General features: G+C 36.5%; 1 protein-coding gene across 1 annotated transcript in view; it reads left to right on the forward strand.

The window, feature by feature from the left end:
* The first annotated feature begins 1515 nt into the window (after positions 1–1515).
* The window catches only part of ABCB5 (ATP binding cassette subfamily B member 5), a 92340-nt gene continuing 69223 nt past the window's right edge, over positions 1516–24632 (forward strand). The window contains 9 exon segments of the mRNA XM_021717740.1: positions 1516–1568; positions 5489–5546; positions 7510–7660; positions 11342–11396; positions 20547–20575; positions 22122–22284; positions 22370–22540; positions 24072–24197; positions 24278–24455. Of these exon segments, the coding sequence (XP_021573415.1) occupies positions 1516–1568; positions 5489–5546; positions 7510–7660; positions 11342–11396; positions 20547–20575; positions 22122–22284; positions 22370–22540; positions 24072–24197; positions 24278–24455 (984 nt within the window).

A 24632-nucleotide genomic window follows, 5' to 3' on the forward strand; every position in this document is an offset into this window, starting at 1 on the left:
CCGAAACCCACAGGTCATAAGAGAGAAGATAGACAAGTGGGACCTCATTAAACTGACAAGCTTCTACAAAGCCAAAGAAACCATCAAGAGAGCAGGGAGACAGCCTACAGACTGGGAAAAAGTATCTGCCAACTCCAGATCTAACAAAGGCTTAACATCTTTGATCTACAAGGAACTCAAATGTGCTGAAAAGAAAAAAACAAACAACCCCATTATATAAATGGGCAAAAGATACGAACAGACACTTCTCAAAGGAAGACATCTGAGCAGCCAGTAGATACACGAAGAAATGTTCAACCTCACTAATCATCAGGGAGATGCAAATTAAAACCACACTGAGATACCACCTAACTCCAGTCAGAATGGCAATTATCAATAACTCAAAAAATAACAGTTGCTGGAGGGGGTGTGGCGAAAGGGAACACTTCTACACTGTTGGTAGGAGTGCAAACTAGTGCAACCTCTGTGGAAAGCAGTGTGGCGATTCCTAAAATCTCTAAATATCAACTCCCATATGACCCCGCAATCCCACTATTCAGGGAATACACCCTGAAGAACTCAAATCACTCTATCAACAAGATAACCTGCACACGAATGTTTATCACAGCATTGTTCACAATAGCAAGAACCTGGAACCAACCATGCTGTCCATCAAAAGAGGACTGGATTTTTAAAATGTGGTACATATACACGATGGAATACTATGCAGCCATAAAAAAGAACAAAATCACGAATTTCGCAGCAACCTGGATGGAACTAGAGTCAATAATACTGAGTGATCTCTCACAGAAACAAAGATCTGAGTATCACATGTTCTCACTCATATAGTGGACCTTGAACTTTCACTATAATACTATAAAAAAAAAAGACTGACAGTGGTGGGAAACTATTGGCGGGGAGGGGAAGGGAGGTGGGATTAACGGTAGTCAATATCTGTCTGGGAACGGGGAGACATCCCCTATCAACAAGGGTGCCTGAACGAAGCATATTTGTATACCTAACCTGAAACTCTACCCCACAATATCAAAATAAAAAATATTGATTAATTACAAAAAAAGAAAACCCTATTCCCTCAAACTACAGGTTAACAAAAACTACCACATCCACTTTTTTTTTTTTTTACAGAGAATAAAGGATGAGGTACGTAGATTAAAGGTTTGCACCAATTACAATCAAATAAGTGACAAATTTTTTAAAAATCTGATAGCCTGACAAACTGTGAATTCTCCATGGAATTTGACTTTTCTTCTTCTATTCCAGTTCTAAAATTTTTATTAGCTCCTGATCTAAGTTCGGAATGAAACGAAGAAGTTAAAAAATCAATGACAAAATTTAAACAGATCCTGAAACTTCAGTTAGAGTGGGGAGCTGGGCAGGGTAAAATTCTGAGCAGTTGGTTTTGTCAAAAACTGCTGGGGTTGTAAAGAACGTCATATATTAGCTAAGTGATAAAATTCACATAGTCATGATATATTTGCAAATATTTTATTTCAGAATAATTAAATTGTAAATAAGATGGCAAATTCTGAAAGAGCTGAAGAAATGCAAGAATATTTTCAGAGAAATGGGTAAGCTTTTTCTAAATTCTGCAAAAAGTATTCTTCTGAAACTCCAAATATACTTTATCCTTTTCCCAACTGTAACAAAAATGTTTATAATTTTTTTTCTGAATATAGCAGTGCTGTTTCCATTTTGCTGAATTTCAGCATAAGCAATGTTACAACTGGTTCAATAGTAATTTTAGGATTTGTAATGGCTGCAGGGTTTATTGATCTAGTGCTTTAGATCTTTCCTCTTCTGAATTTCTTGTAGCTTACCAGCAGGAAAAGATGCCTGCAATTTTCATGTAATAAAATAACTAAGCCTGTAATCCCAGCACTTTGGGAGGTCGAGGTGAGTGGATTGCCTGAGCCCGCGGGTTTGAGACCAACCCGGGCAACTTGGCAAGACCTCGTCTCTACAGTTAAAAAAATAGCAAATAGTCAGGCGTGGTAGTGCACATCTGTAGTTCCAGCTACTAGGAAGGCTGAGACGGAAGGATCGCTGGAGCCCAGGAGGTCGACGCTGCGGTGGCCGTGAGCGTGCATGCCACTGCACTCTAGCCTGGGTGAAGGAGTGAGACTCCAACTAAAAAATAAATAAATAAATAAAATAAAATATTAGATTCTGATTTTTTTTACTGATTAGATGTCTGACTATGTTACACAAGTTTCTACACCTGTAATTCATTAGAGGTTTAAAAATGGAAATAGTTTTACATTTATTTCCATTTTGCCATGATAATTGTCTCACATTTATAAAACTGGAGAGGACTCTTCTAGGTCACATAGCTCATTAATGCTGGAAGTAGCCAGAAAGGGCACTCCACCCATACTATTTTCTTAAGGGTTGAACTCCTCAGAAATTTCCTTAGGCTGAAGCAAATTCCTTTAGGGGAACATTTTAAAAATCCAAAGAGCTGCATTGCAAGCTTACCTTTTAATTTTCTTTGTTGTTTTTACTTTCCCAAAGTAAATGTTTCTCCTTCCTAAACACCTTATCCTCATAAATTCAAAAGAGATTCTGAGATTCTATCCATAGTCCCAGCTACTTGGGATGCTGAGCAAGGAAAACTGCTTGAGGCTAGGAATTCCAGGCTGCAATGAGCTAAGATCATGCCACTACACGACTTTGTGACGGGGGGGGGACCCTGTCTCTAAAACTAAAAGCTTCTCTAAATCTTGTGCCCTAGTCTGCTGGTGCCATCAGGGGGTGATAAGGAAACAGATTTATTTTTAAGTACATTTGTGCACTTTAGCATTATCTGTGGACTGAATAAACATGTCTCTGGCATTAAAGACTCAAGTTCAATTGTTAGCTACGAAAACTTGGGTGTTTTTTTTTTGCGAGTTTCCTCATTTAAAAAATAGTCATAATAACAATACTACAGACCTCATAAGAATCCTTGAGATATAAAGTGGTGGATCACAAAAGCTAATAGGTCAGTGTAAACACAAGAGCAAACTGCAACATTTGTATGCTACCACAGAAAATTAGGATGGCCAAGTGATTAATTTTGCTGGTGTCCGTGAGGAATTGAAAAAATACACACTTAATTTCAATTGGATGACTAAAGACTAGAGAATGAGAGAAAAACAATAGTTTTTAAAAGGTAGCTAGAGAGATTGAAGGGATGTGTTGGATGAACCCTGAAAAGTGGAATTAATGGGAGACAGGTGCGTGGTCTGGCCTTGAAATCTGGATGGGATTCTGATTAGATGGAGGTGACTCATCTGGAGCTGGAAGCAGAAGTATGTAGACACTTCGGGTCGCACTAATTAACGAAATATAAGTACCAGACCACAGGTATCTCTAGAAGATCCCTTGAACTTCCAAACCAGCATGGAGCACGTTAGAACTGGGAGCTGGACCGAAGTGGCTGGCTGCCCGCCTGGAATTCGGTGCCAAGTTTCTTCTGGGCTCCTCAGGCTCCGCCCCCTGGCGTTCCCCGGCAACACTTGCCCCCCCCGGGGGGGGGCGTGGCCCAAGAACTGTGGAGAGGGAGGAGATCCCCAGCACTGCACGCGTGTCCTCATGTTGCTCCCCTCTCTCAACACTGGTAAAGACACTTTTACAGAACGACCCAAGCCCACCTTCGAAAGCTTTCCACGAAGGTCAGTGTGAGTTAGAAATTTTTTACCTGAAACAAAATGTATTAAGAGAAGAGAGCAAACCGGGTCTTAAGCCTTAAAATCCTCATTTGTGGGCGGGGAAAGCGGTTGTTTGCAAACTTCAAGCAACTTTTGGCATCTATGCCTCATCCCAGAGCAAGTTAACTTGAACATAAGTGCCTCCGGTGAAGTAAAATTAAGTGACTTATGATCAAAGCTGACAGAACAATGATATAAAGCAGGAGAGAAGTGTTGAAGTTTGTCCTCCTGTGACATCTTTACAGAAAACTTAAACTGTTCCCTCCATTCTTCTTTTAATGTTTCAGAGGTGTGTGTGTGCACATGTGAGTTTATTAAACTGACAAACTGCTGTGAAATCAATGGATAAAATTGACACCTTACATCTGAACCTCCTTGAAATGTGAGCACTCAGTACTAAGAAATGAAATTCAAAGTCATTTTAAGAAACAAAATGAAGACAGCATTTGTTTAATGTGTACTTAGAATTCATTTCAGTTGACGCTCACTGTTACTCTTGAGTGCTCTGTTACAAAACGTTAAAAATTTAAACCAACACTGCATACCCATTAGAATGGCTATTATTTTAAAAGAAAGAAAAAAAAAGCGTTGGTGAGAATACAGAGAAACCGGGATCCTTGTGCAGTGCTGGTGGAAATGTAAAATGGTGCAGCCGCTGTGAAAAACAGGATGGCAGTTCCTCAAAAAGTAAAACATAGAATTAACATGTGACCCAGCAATTCTACTGCTGGGTATATAATTAAAAGAATTAAAAGCATAGAGTCGAAGAGATATCTGTACACCCATACTTACAGTAGCATTATTAGCAACAACCAAAATGTGGAAGCAATCTAAGTGTCCGACAATATGTGGCATATACATACAATGAAATAGTATTCAGCCTTAAAAAGGAGAATTTTTTTTTAGTTTGAATCTCACTCTGTAGCCCAAGCTGTCATGTAATGGCATGACCATGACTTACAGCAGCCTTGACCTTCTCAGCTCAGGCAATCCTCCTGCCCACTACCTCCCATGTAACAAGGACTATAGTTCGGTTTGTGCCACTATGCCTAACTAATTTTTTGATTTTTTAAAGATAGAAATGGTGTCTCGCTGTTGCCCAGCCTGGTCCTCATGCACTCTTGGGCTCAAGGAGTCTTCCTACCTGGGCCTCCTAAAGATGCAGGGATTATGGGTGTGAACCACTATGCCAGGCCAAAAGGCAAATGGCCTGACCCATGCTACCCCATGGATGAAACTTAATACTATCCTAAGTGATTGATTCAAGGATGAAACTTGAAGACAGTAAGCCAGTCACAAAAGGAGGAATACTGTATAATTCTATTTATATATTAAGTACTGAGAGAAGTGAGGTTCAAAGAGAAAGTAGAACCGTGGCTGCCAGTGACGAGAGGGAGAGGGTGATGAGGAATTTTTGTTTAATGTGTAGAGTTTCAGTTTTGCATGATAAAATGAGTTCTGTGGTTAAGTGGTGGTCACGGTAGCCAACAATGTGACTATATTAGTGCCTTGCTTATACATTTAACATGGTTGAGAAGAGAAGGTAAACTTTATGCCGTGTGTATTTTGTTAATTTTTTAAAACAATTTTTCTTCAGATGTGTGTCTTCAGTTGGTCCCCTAACAGACTTAGAGACATCAGTGACAACTGTATATAATTAAGTTTGTTTTTAAAATGTTGGTGTTAGTATAAATTTGCTGCCCAGGGTGATAACTGACACTTCAGCAAAATTTTAACTGGAAAATTTTACCAACTGCAGTCACATTGTAACTTGTACATCTTAAACGTTTATTTTCCAGAACACGACAGGAACAACTGCCTGAAGTAGAAAAGCAAACTATTGGCTCTATTGAAATAGTAAGTGAACTCTGTTAAAGAGCGTGTGTATTGAAAAATGTTAGGAAACTGTCCGTAGTGCATAGAATGATTGTGTGTGTGATAGTTTACCTCCATTATTTGAGGAAAAAAAAATTGAAAGAAAAATTCATCAACATGTCATTTCCAATAGAGAAAAAATATAAATAACCCCCAAATTCCACAATAAAAGAAAAAATAGCCCAACATCAGTACGATGATCTCAAATTTGTTTTAAAAGAAGTGCATGTGTGTGACCTGATGCATATTACCAGAGACTATTTCTCAGTGGTGGGAACTAGAAGTGCTTACATTTCAATATTTTCCAATAATTCTACATTGCTATGTGTTTCTTGTTATTATGCTAAAAGTGTTACGCAACCTTTTTTATTTTGATTTTTTTATTTAAATAGTTTTAGGGATATAATGGTTCTCAGTTATATGGATGCACTGTATAATGGTGAGGAAGTCTGGAGTTTAAGTGAACCCGTCACCCTCACTAGTGTACACTGTATCCAATAGATAATTATTCGTCCCTCCCCCAAGCCACCATCCACATTCTGGGTCTCCAAAGACCATTATACCATTCCATATGGCTTTGCAGCTCCTTAGTTTAACTTGTAGGTGAAAACATGTGATAACAAATCCTTTTCCCCTCCCCCAAAGGCCTTTTTTTTCTTTCCTTCTTCCCTTTTATTTATTTACAGGGTCTCACTATGTTGCCAGGCTGATCTCAAACTCCTGGCCTCAAGTGATCCTCCTCCCTCAGCCTCCCAAGGTACTACCACGCCCGGCTAGAAATCCTTTTCAAATAAATTATCTAAGGATTTTGTGACATCTATGTATCAGAAAACATGTCAGCACATTTCTTTGGAATTATGTGTAAAGAACATTTTCATGAATATACTCCCAGACATCCCCTTCACTAGTTCTAATTAATCAATCTCTTTGTCAGCCTGGCTGTCAATGTCATGACACACATGAAACAGCACCTGTTTTTTCAAAAGTCAATTTAAAAGAAAACATGCAACAACTGGGGAGTAGCAGAACCTGACAAGCTTTATCAAGAAGCAAACACTCTTCTGGAGGAAGGCAGAGGAGTAGAATTATCTATAATGCTGACTACCATGGTGTGAATGTGGCTCCATAAATTGTTATTAGCTATTGCATTGTTGAATGGAAAAATGTGAAATGTTTAATTCTCCACTCTCAAAATATGTACTAAGTTCCTCTTGCTGTTATTCAAATCTGTACATTTCAATACCATTATATATTAACTTGGCCTCAGTCGGTGAGATAAATAATTCATATGTTCAAGTTTTGTCTGTGGTTTGGTTGTGAAATGATGCTGAATGGGCCTCCTACATAGTAGAATAGAAAACCTTTAGTATTTGGCTTTCACATATTTCTTTCTTATTCCAAACAGTCCTTAAAACTATTATAGACACTTATTGACAGGAGAGACATTGTCCTGGGTAGAAAAGAATCTGAGAAATTTAAAATAGCAATCAAACTTAAAATTCATTACATTTTTTACAAGTTATACTGTTCACTGCATTTGGCTGTGATATTGCTATGAAGCCACTGAGTCTGGGGAATTGAAAGTTTGCAGATCAACTTTCCATAAACTAAGATGTTGTCATTGCAGTCTTTCAAAATATCTTAACTTATTCCAAAATCAACCAAATGGAAGGAAGTTTCTGATTCATACCACATCAGACCTGACTTGTGTCACGTATCTACAATTTGTACTGATTTAGCTGCTTTATTTTTTAAACATTTTCTTTAAAGGAGATTATAAATCCTTAATGTGAGTGTTTGCTTATATAAATACATATCTATGATTTTATACATGTATTTAATCTCTTAATATGTAAAGTAATGTTACTTGGTGACAAAACTGTAGGTTGGTGCTTCGTTTGTTTTTTTTTACAGCAATAATGGTACCATGCTTTGTTTTCCTCAGATCCGTTTTGTTGATGGACTGGATATCACACTCATGGTCCTGGGAATACTGGCATCACTGGTGAATGGAGCCTGTCTTCCTTTAATGTCAGTGGTTTTAGGAGGAATGAGTGATAACCTTATTAGTGGATGTCTTGTTCAAACCAACACAAGTGAGTATAAGATTTATTCTTCTGTTTTGCCAGAAATTAAAAATATTGACTAAAGCAAACAAACATTAAACTCATAAGGCACATTATGTTATTGTAAAACAATATTTAAATAATATACATTTAAGTCATCTATTCTATATTCTAGACACTAAAGAAACAAAGTCTGTATTAGTTAGGGTTCTCCAGAGAAACGGAATTAATAGCATGTGATGAGTGTGTGTGTGTGTGTGTGTGTGTGTGTGTGTGTGTGTGTGTGTGTGTATGTTTATGGGAGATCATCCCAAAAAGGAATTTATTTATAAAAAATTGTGTATTTATTCTTGCATGTTTAAACTTCAGTTATCTTCAAAGTACTCTCCGTTTAATGCAATACACCCATCAAGACACTTTTTTCACTACTCAAAAGTTTTTAAAAAACTCATCAGTTTTGATGCCTTATAGTGCTTCTGCCATTTTTTGTTTCACCTTTTCCACTTTGGCAAAATGTTTCCCTCTGAGGACTTTTTTCATCTGGGGAAACAAAAAACATCACTCTGAGCAAGATTGGGTGAGTGGGAGAATAGGGCATAGGGGTCAAAAACTGCTGAACACTCAATGTGGTGTGGGCAGATATGCTTGTAAATAACCCATCATGAAACGGGCAAACACATTGAAAGAATCTCCAGAAAACATGCACTGAAGCCGAACACAGCCTCTCACAACAATGCTGCTGGTACATTGATGCCAAGTGTTCTAGGTTTCTAGAACACTTATCTAGCAGGGGAAGCTTGTACTATAAGGGACCCACCCTCCAAAAAATAATTCTGGTATTTTTGGGTACCCCCTCATATGTAATATATATAGACACATATGTATGTATACACATATATACACATACATATATGTAGAGAGAAAGACATTTTAACAGAATTGGCTTACATTGTTTTAAAGACTGGCAAGTCCAAAATATGCCAAGTGGGCCAACAGGCTGAGACCCAGGAGAGCGCCAATGATGCAGTTCAAGTCTGAAGGCAGTCTACTGATGGCATGTATAAATCATCTAAAACCCACTGTAGCTTACATTGTCTAGGAATTCAAATAATTTTCAGAGGTGGTGATTATATCAGGATATAATCAAAGACTTAGACCAGTCCTGTTCACTTATCTGTACTTTTAAAAAGAAAGAAAAAATAATAAAAAAATCGAGTATGGTCAAGTCTTTCTGTTTACTAGCTACTTGGTTTTGTTTTTTTTTTCTAATTAGTAGAATATAATGCAGGAAAAAAGCTGAAAATTATAGTCATAGAGACAGAATCCTTGAATAAAGATCGGAGGAGGGAGATGTAATCTATCAATCATGTGTGGAAAAAGTGTTTTTATACAACCCTTATTTATAGGCATATTTCTTGTATCTTTTGTTTTTGTTGTTGTTGTTGTTCTCAGTTGGAGTCTCACTCCGCTGCCCAGGCTGGAGTGCAATAGCACACTCATGGCCACCTCAGCATCAACCTGCTGGGCTCCGGTGATCCTTCCACCTCAGCCTTTCCAAGTAACCAGAATTACAGGCCCACACTACCACGCCCAGCTAATTTTTTGATTTGTTGTAGAGACAAGGTCTCACCAAGTTGCACGGGCTGTTCTCAAACCGCAGGCTCAGGCAATCCACTCGCCTCGGCCTCCCAAAGTGCTGGGATTACAGGCTGAGTCACCCAGCCCGACCTTCTTGTATCCTTTGTAGCATTCTATTTCAGGGGTATTTCCTTCAAGATGACATTATTCTATAGATGTAAAGTCCAGTGATTCTCCTATGCACTGACACGGTTCTGTGCAGTAATTTTATCTGAGGAATATGACAAATATTAGTAATTCCTTGATTTTTCATGTGTTTCCTCAAATTTCACACTAGGAAGTATCCTTACAGATGTTTATTCTAACAGGGACAAATGACTCATTACAACCTGGACTGTCTTTTAGACACTAGCCTCACTTTGTACCATGTACTTCCCTCTGTGCCCTATTTGACTTTAAATACTAAGTTATACCTAATTTATACCTTCTTGTTTTTTACCTGAAGATTAATCTTTGAACTGATCCAATCTTGTTTGAGTGGAATAAACTCATTGCTTTCATCTCTGTGTTCTTCCATGACTTCCTGTCTAAACCGTTGTGATTTCTTTTATATTTTAGTATTGCAAACTATATTAAGAATATAACTTAAATTCAAAAATTGATATACTAATGATATAAGCTAAATATATGAGCTAAATTAATTGTTAAACAAATGGGGCCACCAATTCACTGAATAAATATGTATTGATTGCCAACTATCTATGAATGAATGAATGAATGAATGAGTAACCTAGCAACCCAAGCTGCCTACCTGAGAGTATTCCTTTTGTTGAGTCTGTTCTATAATTGATCGCCTTACCTGCTTTACATTGGATGAAAAGTACATGTCTGATTGATATTGCTGTAAATTCTAATTTTTGTTGTTTAGAACTTTTCCAGTTTTCTCAAGTTTCATAGTGTTTTATCAAATATGGTAAATATATAAAGAAGTTTGATAAGGACTTAGACAAATTCATGTATATTATTGGTATATCATGACATTGTTAAAGAGAAGTATGGGTATTAAGCGGTCTACTTTCAACCTTCTAATAATTGTCTTTCTGGAAGATAATAGAGTGGGATTACTTGTTCCTGCAAATAAAAATATGAATAATAGCACTCATTGAACAGCGGCCCATTTTTGTGCCAGTACTGAGGGTTAGCACATACTACATCTATTAACATAATCTAGGAGATGAGATTATGTCATTTTATGTGATTGTAGTTAGCTCAGTTAAGTCTCATTAAAACTTTCTGCTAGATTTTAATACCTTCACTTCTGCCATGTCAATTTTGATATTTTTGGAATATATTGCTTCAAAATTTTTTCCTGCCACTGTTCCATAAATATAATAAGGGGGAATGATTGTTTATAGATAAAGATCATAGACATTTTAATACGTGATAATGTTATGGTTATTTAAGATATGAAGAGTCATGATGTCTGCAGTTCATTTTAATTGTTTACTATAAAGGCTTAATGAAGAAAATTATGATAGTGGATATTGACTAGTGTTTTTTGCTGCTGGTGAAATTAGAACCTTTTATATGAATTAACACATGATGTATCTTTTTACTAGAAGATACATAAAAATATTTACATAGAAAACTTATAACCCAAAGATTAATTTAAACACTGTTTTATTTTGTTGCTATCCTACTTATATCCAACATATATCAATGACCTTTCTTTCCATTTTTTCCATAACTACTTCTAGAACTTTCAAACGTGTTCTAGCTTTTTCTGGACTTTCCAAATCATTTCTTGGATTGCATAATTTCAGGAAGGAAAAAGGAATTTTATTACTACCAATTTCCCAACTGTTGCCTAATTAGAGATGTTGTAAAGAATTATTAACCTTGTACAAGGTTAATACTTCTTTGTATTTTTCCAAGTTGCATGAATACTTCTTAAGAGCAGAGATAATTACTTCAAGTTCTAGGTTAGATAATAGAAAATAAGATGATCATAAACCTGTGTAGGCATTAAGTCTACTTTCCTAAGAATGTACAATATTTGGTTTAGAAGGCTATGTATAAAGTAGTATGGCCAGTTATAATTTTTTAAATAATTAAGAAAAACTTTTTTTGCAGCAAATAATCGGAATTGTACTCAGTCTCAAGAGAAGCTGAATGAAGATATGACTGTGTAAGTCCATGTGAAGTGTTAATATCACATTCATTACATGTTATTTGATTTAAATCTTATAAGAAAAAAACTAAAAAGCTTAATCATCAATACCAGATAAAAAATGATCAACAAACATGTACTCTTCTTTCATTAAAAAATAATTATAATTGGTATATATTTTTTCATTTGAAGGATGTGTTGTCATATGTTTTGAGTTGTATTGGACAAAATTGTTATCAATAGAAAAATTGTAAAAAGAAATTGTGTTTTTATAGCAATTTTGCGTCCTAGAACTGAAGACACACATCCTGAAGGAAAAAGAGACTTGTTTTTTCCTTTAAAAAAAAATCATTTTTCTTATAAGCCTTATAAAAATGCTATTCCTATAAACATTAAAAATAAAAAAGATGTGTGCAACAAATATATAGTAAAAATAACAACATTATTTTATTTTATTTTTAGAAAGCAGGATTTATTGAGAGGTCAGAAAAGCTCCCACAGTGGGAGGGGACCTGAGGGAATTGCCCACAAAATAATTTTAAAAATAAGAATAGTAAGCTTTTGCTCAGACTAATTTTGTAGACTAATTATTCAAACTATTATGGCAAAGTTGTATCCAGACTAAAAATTTAAAGTCTAAACTATAAACAATGTATAAGTACCTTCTGTTTGTGTAATTTTCAGTATTAAACAGTATACTTTATTTTCTGTCCAATTATTTGCTGTAAAACATGTTTTTTTAATTATTTAAAAAATTATAATTGACCATACTACTTTATATATAACCTTCTAAACCAAATATTGTTCTGAGTTTGTTAGATAAATGCTTACATTACTGAGTATATTCACTGGATTTTCATGGTGTTGCATTAAAACTCTCTGTCTTTTCTATAAAACTAAGTGATCCCTCTTCTTTTCCCCCCAAAATGAAGCCTTTGAGTTGCCAAGTGACAACCTCCATACTACAGTGACACCTTCTGGGACTTCTTTAAAAATAAAATAAAAATTTAATTGACACATAATAATTGTACATATTTATGGGGTACATAGTAATGTTGTGAGACGTGTATGATCAGATCAGGGTAATTAGCATATCCATCATCTCAAGTGTTTCTCATTTCTTAATGTTGGAATCATTCAATATCCTTCTTCTACCTGTTTGAAATTGTATATTATTGTTAGCTGTAGACATAGTTAACTACAGTGCTGTAGAACACTGGAACTTGTTTCTCTAGCTATAACTTTGTATCCCTCTGCACATTTTGCTGTGCCCTTCCATGCCTCCATGCTTCCCAGCCTCCAGCATCCTTTATTCTTCGTGGGCCTTAATTTTTTATCTATGCTGCCCAATATGTTAGACACAGCCACATGTGGCTATATATACATATAAGGGCTGGGCGCAGTGGCTCACACCTGTAATCCCAGCACTTTGGGAGGTGGAGGCAAGAGGATTGCCTGAGCCCAGGGGTTCAAGACCAGCCCGGGCAACTTGGTGAGACCTCATCTCTACAATAAAACAAAAAATTTATTTTTTGTGGTTGGCACGCATCTAAAGTTCCAGCTACTTGGAAGACTGAGGCGGAAGAACCAGTAGGTCGAGGCTGCAGAGGCCGTGAGTATGCCACTGCACTGGGCAACAGTGAGACTCTGATTCAAAAAAATAAAAAGAATTAATTAAAATGTAATAAAGTTTATCATTCTTGGTCACGTGACACATGCTGCAAGTCACATCTGACTGGCTGCCATATTCTATAGCACAGATACTAAAAATTTTCTTCATTACAGACAGTTCTATTGGATGGCACCTTTCTAACCTACAGTGTGAATGGTACTCCCTCAAATTGTGTTTAGATGCAGCCTTAACTTTTTTTGACAGAAAGTTCTGTTTTGTTTTGTTTTTTAGCAGCTTTTACATGAAATTTTGTTATATTGGGTTGTTTGGAAATTGATGATTAGGATTCAGGGTAGTGTCTTCTGCTGAATCTTTGTCTTACAGTATTAAAGCAGGGTTCTGATGTACAATCGTGAAGTATAAATTTCTTATCAAAAAAATTCAGAAATTTTTTAAATGGGGCTTTTATTTCAAAGTAGACAAAGGGAGAATAAGATGAAAAGATATATCTATGTACAGTTATTAAAAGGCTATTAAATTTAGAAGAAAACATTATTAATATTTATAATGTAGTACCTATGCTGTTATTTCTAAAGTTAGTGAGGAATTTTTAGAAATATTTGAAACACGTAATAAAATAAAAAGATCCCATAGTCAAATTGGTTTGGAAAATGCTGTGTATGACAGCTCCTATCGTGTTCAACAGGACAGATAAGCATGGTAGTAAAGTCTCAGTTTAGTTAGCTTTGTTTAATCCAAGTTTTACAAATATATTTGATCATGGAACCTAATTTATTTTTCCTAATACTTATTAATATCCCATGGAACTAATTTTTTAATGAGCATATTTTTATTGAATACAAGGAGGAACTCCCTCAAAAACCCCTGGAATTTACTAATTAAAAATTGTGTATTTATTCTTACATGTTTAAACTTCAATCCCCTTCAAAGTACTCTCCGTTTGATGCAATACACCTATCGAGACATTTTTCCTACTGCTCTTAAACGCATCAATTTTGATGCCTTTTAGTGCTTCTACCATTATTTTGTTTTATCTCTTCCACATCAGCAAAACGTTTTCCTTGAAGGACTTTTTTCACCCAGGGAAACAAAAGGAGTTGCTCAGGTGAGATCAGGTGAATAGGGAGAGTAGGGCATGGGGGTCATGCTGTTTTGGGTCAAAAACTGCTGAACACTTAGCACAGTGTGGGCAGGTGTGCTCGTTTATCATCCATTGTGAAATGGGCAAATGTGATGTAAGACTCTCCAAAAAAATTCACCAAAGTTGAACACAGCCTCTCACAACAACGCTAACTGATGCCCTAATGCCCATGGGTTTCTAGAAGCCACCTTACCTAGCAGGAAAAGTCTATACTATAAGAGGCCTGCCCTCCAAAAAATAATTCCGGTTTTTCTAGGGTCCTCCCTCATATAAGGTAATTCTTCATTCGTCTATAATAATCAGGAACTGAAGAATCATATTCTTTTAAGTTATTTTCTAAAGAAAATGACTCATAATTTTATCTTCTTAATGTGTAATGTTCAATCTATGCCTTTGTCTTATTTATCAGAAAATTATTGTAAAAGTAATCAAATCTTTTCTTGCTGACTCCAGTTCAGAATGATTAAATAGTCCTAAGATTACTGCTAGTTAATATGACGTCTCCTCTTTTGCTGTCAAGAGTTAGTTAATTAATACCATATGGACTTCTAAGCAACTTGTTCTTTTTCTTTTGCTAATTCTGATGTATTCGCCATAACCTACTTGAAAATGAAGGGGCAAACTGGACAGCCACATCTGTGATAGATTAAATTCAACTGCATTTAAGATAGAGAATGGCTTAGCCATGATAGAAATTTATTTCTCTCACAAATAAAAACTTGAAAGTAGACAGTCTAAGAATAAAATATGGTTCAACAGTCATCAGAGACTCAGGATTCTTCTGTCTTTCTACTCCAGCATCTTTGTACTGACATCCATCTTCAGTAATCCTCCTGGTTCAAAATGGCTGCTGGAGTTCCAGCCATTATGTGGAAGAAGGAAGATAAAAATGTGCATTCCTAGCTGAGTCAGCTTTCTTATTCAGCCTGCTGGAAATTCTACACAACAGTCTCACTTACCTCTAAAAATGGCCTTATGTTAGGCATATGGCCACATCCTTTTTAGCTGGGCATATTATCACTCCAAATGAAATGGGAGTTCTGCTATTAAGGAAGAAGATCAGGTATTGGGTGATAGATTAGATAGATAGCAATTTCTGCTGCCCAAGTTGTAGTCTAGAATGATTCCCAAATTTTTGTACAGTAAATCAAATAGGGCACACATTTAAAAAGGAAGGGCAATGCTTCATGGTCAGTTGGTCTGAGACATCCTGGATTGAACAACATGAAACTAGTTCTTAGCTTTTGGGTTTTTTAAACTGTTCATGTGTATTGTCAGTCTCCAGGGCTGAGGAGGTAAGCAGTATTTCTCAAGCCTATTTGCCACCTACTTTCCTCAGAAATATTACTAGAGTGATTGAAATCATAAGCTCAGGAATCAGATTATAGGTTTAGGACCAGGCATGCTAGCTCACACCTGTAATTCCAACACTATGGGAGGCTGAGGCGGATGGATTGCTTGAGCCCAGGAGTTCAAGGCCAGCCTATGCAACATAGCAAAACCACATCTCTTAAAAAAAAAAAAAAAAGCTTGGTGTGGTGGCATGCACCTGTAGTAAGGAGACTGAGGTAGAAGGATTGCCTGAGCCTAGGAGGTTGAGGCTACCATGAGCCGTGATTGTTGTGATCATGCTATTGCACTTCAGCCTGGGCGACGGAGTGAGACCCAAACTCAAAAAAAGAAAAAGAAAAGGAAAAAAAAAACAAACAGATTCTGCTTTTGGGATTTAGATAGTGGGCTCTGCCTATTTCTAGTGAGGGCACTGTTGGGTAACTTCTGTAAGCTTCAAATTCTCTATTTGTCAAATGTGATATTAATACTTTCTGAAGATTCAGTGGTACTCAGTGGTCTGGCATAATGTTCAACATGGAGCCATTAAGTTGACCTCAATTTGCATGACGTTTTGAATTGGAAGGCTTAGATCTCAATGATACCTTCGTTTCTTGATGCAAAATTCATCGCCTGGGCTCTGGGACGACTAGAATTTTTCTTTCTGTCTCCCAGGTAGTTTGGAAGTCTGATGGCTGGATAAATGAAAAGTTAATAAGTAAAGTTCTTCCAAGTGAAAAAGTTGGGTGCATTTTTTGTTTTTTAAGGATAGTCTTTTAAAAGGTAAATCGGTGCTTCTATAAAAATTATTTTAAATTACTTTTTCTGATTAAACGATATTTTCATTATAGAAAATATAAAAATGTAGAAAGAAGACAATTAAGTTACTTATAATCCCATCAATAAAGGATAAAAATATTAATTTTTGTTGAAATTATTATTGTCTTTTTTACATGGTACATGTTTACTTTTAGTATAATTGAGATTGCAGTGTCCATATGATTTTTAATATCTTTATTGAAACATAATGTACTTATCATATAACTTACCAGATTAAAGTGTGCAGCTTAATGATTTATAGTAAATTTACAGTGTTGTACAACCATCACCATAATCTGTTTTTAGAATCCTTCTTTCATCACTCTTCAAAGATCCTTCATTTGTAATCAACCCCCAATCCCACTCCCAGTCCAGGCAAGTACTTATCTGCTTTCTATCTCTAAAGATTTGTATATTATGGGCATTACATATGCATGGAAACATATAATCTATTAGGGTTTTATTTGGCTTCTTTCATCTAGCACAATGTTTTTGAGTTCATCCATGTTGTAACATGTATCGGTAGTTTATTTCTCTTTATTGCTTAGTAGTAATCCATTGTAAAGACATATCACATTCAGTTTATCTCTTCACTAGCTGACAAATATTTGGACTGATTTTACTTTTTGGCTATTTACAAAGAGTGCTTCTATGAACACTGATATACAGGTTCTTGTATTTTATTTCCCTTGGGTAGATACTTAGGGGCAGAATTGCTGGGTCCTATGGTAAATGTATTTTATCTATTTTATTCATGTATTTATTTATTTACTCATTTACTTATTTATTTATTTAGGGTCAGAATCTCACTCTGTCACTCAGGCTGGAGTGCAGTAGCACACTTGCAGTTCACCACAGCCTTGACCTTCTGGACTCAGGTGATCCTCCTGCCTCAGCCTCCCAAGTATCTGTGACTACAGGCATGTGCCACCATTCCTGGCTAATTTTTAAAAAATTATTTTGTAGAGATGAGACTGGTCTCAAATTCTGGGCTCAAGCAGTCCTGCTGCATCAACCTCCCAAAGTGATGGGATTACAAGTGTGAGCCACTGGAGCCTGGCTCTTTATTTTTAAAATACCAAACTGTTTTTCAAAGTGATGTCTCCATTTTACTGTCTGAGGGTTCCAGATTCTCCTGTCTTCACCAATACTTGTTATTGTCTTTCTTTTGTATTATAGCCACTGAGGTAGGTGTGAACAGTTGTCATAATGTGGCTTCAATTTGCATTTCCCTAGTGACTAATGATGAACATTTTTAATGTACTTTTTAGCTATTCATATATTTTGGTAAATTGTCTATTCAAATATTTTACCTAGTTTTAAATTGTGCCATTTGTCTTTTTATTACTGAGTTGTAAGTGCTTTTTTATAAATTCTGATTACAAGTTCTTTGTCAGATATATGACTGGTAAATATTTTCTTCCTGTCTGTAGCTAGAGCTTTCACTCCCTTAGCGGTTTCTTTTGAAGCACAAAGTAATAAAATCCCATTTATTAAGTTTTTCTTTTATGGATTGTGCTTTTGGATTTAAAAATTCTTTGCCTAACCCAGGGTCATGAAGATTTTCTTCTATGTTTTATTCTAGAAGTTTCAATGTTTTAGCTCTTAAATTTAGGTCTGATCCATTCTGAGCTAATATTTGTGAAGGTATGAGGTGAAGTTTTTAGCTTAATCTTTTGTGCATGTGGCCATCCAGTTGTCCCAGCACCAAAACATTCATTTCTCCACAGAATTGCTTGACACCTTCGTTAAAGATCAACTTCTCTATAAATGAAAGGGTTAGTTCCTATTCTCTCTGTTCCATTGCATTTATTGACATATCTGTCTTTATGCCAGTTCTACACTGTCTTTATTACTGTAATTTTATAGTTTAAATAAATAAACCCTAGAAATGTAAGTTATCCAAATTTGTTCTTTGTTTTCATTTTGGCTATTCTGAGTCCTTTACATTTTTATATAAATTTTAGGATCACCTTTGTCAACTTCTGTGAGCCTGCTGGGATTTTGACAGGGATTGCATTGAATCTGTAGATCATTTTGAGGAGAATTGGCATCTTCACAGCACTAAGTCTCTCAATCCATGAACATGGATTGTGTCTTCTTTTATGTAGATCTTCTTTAATTTCTTCTACTAACATTTTGTGGTTTTCAGTGTACCAGTCTTACTTTTTAAAATTTGATTATTGCAAACATTTTCTCTACAACATTAACACAATTCAACAAGATGATTTTTATGAAACTTGTAGCATTTTCTTGTCCTTGAACAACTCTCTTATAGAAAACACAGTTATTTTTCTTTGTGATACTTATATTCTATTAAAGTTTCTGTGAACACTGAATTATCAAATACTGAACCATTGCTCTTAGAAGTAATATAGTGTTAGGTTCCTGTGAGTCTCTGGTCACAGACTTAATCAATCAAATAATACAGAACCTCATTTTATGTATGCTTTTGTATAACGACATCTTATATGTGTTGTTGATTTGTTAACATTTAAGTCATGGTAAATAGCACTATACTTACGCCTGAATGGAGTTTATCTGACACATGTAATTTTTTTTAGATTCAGGGGGTGCAAATGCATGTCTGTGACATGGATATATTGCGTACTGATGGGGATTGGGTTCAGATGACCCATCTTCCAAATAGTGAACATTGTACCCAATAGGTTACTTCCGAACCCTTGACCTCACCTCAACTTCCTTTTTTTTAGTGTCCCCAGTGTCTGTTATTTCCATCTTTCTGACCATTTAGCACCCATGTATAATGAGAACATTTGGTGTTTGGTTTACTTTTTCTGAGTTAGTTCACTTAGGATGATATTCCCCAGCTCCATCCATGTTGCTGCCAAGTATATGCCTTTAGTCTTTTTTATGACATTATAGTGTTCCATGGTGTGTATAGAGCACATTTTCTTTATCCAATCAATCGATGATGAGCACTTAGGTTGGTTCCACGACTTTGCTATTGTGAAAAATGCTGCAATGAACATATGAGTACAGGTATCTTTTTTATATAATAATTTCTCTTTTCCTTTGGGTAGATACCTAGAAGTCAGATTGCTGAGTCTAATGGTATTTCTATTTTTAAGTCTTCAAGAAATCTCCATACTCTTTTCTATAGAGGTTGAACTTGTTTACAATTCCACCAGCAGTAATATACGTATTTCTACAGAGGGCACATCATGGCCTTCTTGCACTAAGGAACACTAGCCAGCACTTCTGCATGATGCTTAGGAACTGTTATGAACAGCAAAACACACAAAAATGAGAAACACTTAACACCAGATAGACCGTGAAAGTGACTCGATGAATCTGTAGAGTCCCAGACTCAGTCTTCGACCTCCTTCTGCCTTTCGCTGTGTGGTCTCAGTCAGTCTTTTTATTTTAATGACCACCTATAAGCAATCACTTTCAGATCCACGTCTCCAACCCACTCCCCTCTCCAGGACTTCAACTTCTTACTTGATCTCCACTTTGAAATTTAACAGGCATCTCAGACTCAGCTTGTCTAAATCAGACTCTCAATATTCCCTGAAAATATGTCTGTCTCCCAGTGTTCCACATCCATGAGTGATACCCTCGTCACCAGCTGCTCCCCTCAAACTCAAGGAATTATCCTTGGTTTTTCCCTTTCCTTCATTTCTCACATTCAGTACATGATCAGCTTTTTCAAGTAAGAGTCTGTTAAACAAAGAATTGCTGTATTAATACAAAAACATACATACAAACTATAAAGCACTGCCTATCGCGATGGTGTGTGTCTGCTGTCTCAGCTACTCAGGGGACTGAGGTGGGAGGATTGCTAGAGCTGGGAGGTTTGAGGCCAACTGGGGCAACGTGACAAGATCCCATCTTAAAAAACCAACCAACCAACCAACAAACAAAAAACACACCAAAACTATAAAGCACAAGGAAATCTTAATATCTGTGTCACAGCAAACAAGTGGCAGTTGCACATCCAGGAACAACAGCAAACCTTGAAGGAAACTGTGACAGATTATAGCCCCATCATGGAGAGACTATGTTCTGAAGCAGAGAGTGACCCAACTACTCTAGCTTCTCAAGTTCTGTCTTTTCATCGAAGCTCGTGGGAGGCACTCCACTCGAGGGAAGGTATGCAATTTGGTGCTCCATAGGCAGGTCGAAACCCTCAAAACCTAGAGGACTGAACAAAAATGATATTTCTATTTTAGGATAGGATCAGAACTTTTTGCTTTAACAGTCTTAGTTTTTGGCAGAGAAGGTTGATGCTTTTGTTTGAGGGACTCAATAGTCTGGCAATTTATAGTTCTATAATATATCTGGAATCTGTACCCAGCCTCACACAGCCCCCATCCTTCTCACCTCGGCCACGGCAATAGCTTCCTCACTGAACTTTCTGCTTCCTGTTGCTGTTGCTTCCACTATCCTCCACAGAGGAGCTGGAAGGATCTACTGACAAACTGAACAGTGACTAGGTACGGTGGCTCACGCCTTTTATCTTGAAACATAGTGAGACCTTATCTCTAATAAATAAATAAAATCGAACAGATAAAGTCATCCCTTGCTGAAATCTTCCAAAGGCCTTCTATTTCTATTAGAATAAGATCTGATTATCATACACTGTAGCTAAAAACCTTAGGATGTGCCAAATTATCCAGCCTTGTCATTTCATTCCATGTTGGATTTCTTTCATTCCCTGGAACATGGTAAGCTTTTTTCTGTCTCAGTTCTTCCCAGGAGAGACCTCTTCTCTATTGCTGAAATGCTCTCCTTGCTCTTTCTATGACTGGCATTATTTCACATTTCGAATCGCAGCTATATGATCCCTTCCTCGACCCCTCTGTTCATCTTCAATAACACTCCCAACCCTCGTTTACCCACCAATTATGCTGTGGCTTCTCAATAACCCTATTTACTTTCTTCATAGAACAACCTAAATTCTTTCTCGTTGTGCCTTGTCTGGCTCCTCCCACCAGAATGGGAGGACATATTACCTTGCTCATGGCTGTATCTCTAGAACAGACTGGGTACTTAATGTGCCATTGGAGGTTTGACTACATTAAATGACTACATTTCTTGACTGGTCTCCTACTATTATATATTTGCATTGTTTTCAGTTTTTCTTTATTGTTACAAATGCTATAGAGACAATTTATGTAGATGCATCTTTGTTCCCATTACCTTAGGGTAAATTCTTTAAGTTGAATTTTGAAGTTAATGGTATGTATATTTTTATAGCGTTGTATCTGCTTTTGACAACTCTCATTTTCTTTACCATACTGTTTCACCTACAGTTATCTTAATTACTTCAATGTAATTTTTTCATATAAAAGTATTAAAAGCATTGAAAAAAGACATAAATAGCAAGAATGTTTTAAAATACTACTTTTTAGGCTGGGCACAGTGGCTCATGCCTGTAATCCCAGCATTTTGGGAGGTTGAGGCAAGAGGATTGCTTGAGCCCAGGAGTTCAAGACCAGCCTAAGCAACATGTCAAGACCTCATCTCCACAATAATCAAATAATTAGATGGGCGTGGTGGTACATTCTTGTAGCACCTGCTACTCAGGAGGCTGAAGCAAGAGGATCGCCTGAGCCTAGAAGTTCGAAGCTGGTGACCCATGATCTTGCCATTGCCCTCCGGCCTGGGTGACTGAGTGAGACCCCAACTCAAAAAAACAAAACAAACAAATTTCTGTATGTAGAGAGACCTCTACATGCCTTACCAGGGAAACCTAGATTATTCAACATACTTCACTCTTTCTTCTGATGGGTTTTTAGTTATTTTTCTAGGTTCAAGCCTATATTTCCTCAATCAAATCATATTATTATAGTAGATTTCTTTTTTTTCTTTTTATTTTCTTTTCTTTTTTTTTTTTTTATAACTGCAGCACAACAAACTGAGAGAATTCGAAAGCAGTTTTTCCATTCAGTGTTGGCGCAGGACATCACCTGGTATGATGGCTGTGATATCGGCGAACTTGACACTCACATGACGGAGTAAGAGAACTAATATGCAGCACACCAACTTTGTTTTCATAAAGGACATAGACATGACTTACCTACAGTTATCTACTTGTTTCAGGGACATCAACAAAATCAGCAATGGTACTGGAGACAAGTCTGCTCTGTTGTTCCAGAACGTGTCTACTTTTTCCATTGGCCTGGCAGTTGGTTTAGTGAAAGCCTGGACACTCACCCTGGTGAGTTTGTCCACATCTCTTCTGATAATGGCTTCTGCAGCAGCGTGTTCCAGGATAGGTGACACGACTAAGTGTGATCTGGAGGCAGTAGTGGGAACTAAGTGGCTCCGTGGGTTTGTCACAAAAGGCATTTCTATTCACTGGCTTTGTCCCCAAATACAAAGAGTTATGATCCCCCACAAGTACTTTTGGTTGTGTCCACCATTAATCACCCTTCTGTCTTCAAGTTATTTGGTTAAGATGAGATTTGTTTTTAATATCTTACATTTAAAAACATTATTTTTCATTTAGCAGCCTAATGCAGCTTCACAATGTTAGCAAGGATAAAGCATAATGCCATTATCTGTGGGATGTTCAGTTGTTGCTGCTGGGAGAGCTTCACGTGTTCTCAATTCCCAGATAAATGTGCTGCAATCCATTTCACTAGGAAGAACAGAATAAGAAAATACTAAGACAATAAACACTTAAACACTTTTTAATGACAGCCTCTTCAAGTTTGTGTTTTTAATAAGGCTTTGAATTATATTTAAAGTGTCTGCCAATGTCTATTTTTATTTACTACATAAATATGTTTCTGTTTTTTAAAACAAATTACGTACTTGCATTCTAAATTATGTTTTTAGCACTGTACTGCTATGAGTATGCCTCAAAGTATCAATCTTATTTACGGCCTGATTTTGAAACCAGTATCCTTTGTGAAGTCTAAAAACAACAAATATATCTCTATTATTCCTCTTTAAATCATATTTATTTCAATCCTACCGTTGTATATTTCCATCTTTTAGATTGGAGGCACAGTGTTTTAATTCTACAATACTAATTGTTTTTTAATAGAAATCAACTCCATACAATTCACTGTGTTTAAAGTTATATACAAACTCAGCCAACAAGAATTTTCAGCAATGAAAATATTCTAATTTGAATATTTTTATATTTTGATTGACCAATTCCTTAACGATATGCTTAGATATTTAAGCAACAAACCTTTGTTTAGTGTGATTTCTAGCACTGACCCTGTCAAAATCTCCATCCCCAGCTTATTTTAAATAAGGAAGGAACACTCAATAGGAAAATTACCCACAATATGTTACTAAGATCAGAGCTTTCACTGCCCGTGGAAGAGAGGTAAACGAGGAATCTAAAGGAATATCAGTGGGTATTCTAAGCTCTGTTATTGTATTAACTGGATCATGAAGCAGAAGAAGGTGAAGGTCAAAGTTATCCAGGTGACTGGAGATACCAGGGTAGATAGTTTCTAGCTTCCTTCAATTCAACTTACTTTGGTAATCATCTATTGAATACTCACTAGGTACAAGACTTTGTGCCAGGCAGTATCTCTCCTCCAGTGATATATCATAGAAATAATGATCTTTAGTACATGAATTCAGAAAATAATGAATATTACTCAGCTGATACTAGCTTCTAACTTTAACAGCAGTCCAAATATATCTGACATAAAATCGACTCCAGTTATATGGAATGTATTTTGAAAGTGGATAGATTTGACGTGTGAATAGGCAATAGTCATACACTCACAGCTCTGAAGCCAATGTCCCTGCTACTCTTTGGCTGTGGTTTGTTATAGATGGTCATCTCACTAACCAGTAAGGAATTAAGTGCCTATTCCAAAGCTGGGGCTGTTGCGGAAGGAGTTTTGTCATCGATCCGAACAGTCGTAGCCTTTGGGGCCCAGGAGAAAGAACTTCAAAGGTCTGTCCCTTTAATTATGACAACATATTCTTGACTTTATTTTCCCCAAAGACTAATAAGTTGTGTTCTGTTTTTATAAGGTATACACAGAATCTCAAAGATGCCAAGGATGTTGGCATCAAAAAGGCTATAGCTTCAAAACTGTCTTTTGGCACTGTGTACTTCTTTATGAATGGAACCTATGGACTTGCTTTTTGGTATGGAACTTCCTTGATCCTTGGTGGAGAACCTGGTTATACCATTGGGACTGTTCTCGCTGTAAGTTTTGTTTGAGAACAGAGGTAACTGACCTAGATAATCTTTTCTTACCTGAAGTTTAGTCAAAATGCTTTCCTATCTTCCTTCCTTTCTCCCTCCCTCCTTCCCTCCCTTCTTCCGTTTCCCTCTCCCCCTCCCACCGTTTGCCTCTCTCTCTCTCTCTCTCTCTCTCTCTTT

Source organism: Carlito syrichta, unplaced genomic scaffold (assembly GCF_000164805.1).
Source record: "Carlito syrichta isolate Samal-C Ts95f unplaced genomic scaffold, Tarsius_syrichta-2.0.1 Scaffold310671, whole genome shotgun sequence".
In the NCBI taxonomy this organism is placed as follows: Eukaryota; Metazoa; Chordata; class Mammalia; order Primates; family Tarsiidae; genus Carlito; species Carlito syrichta.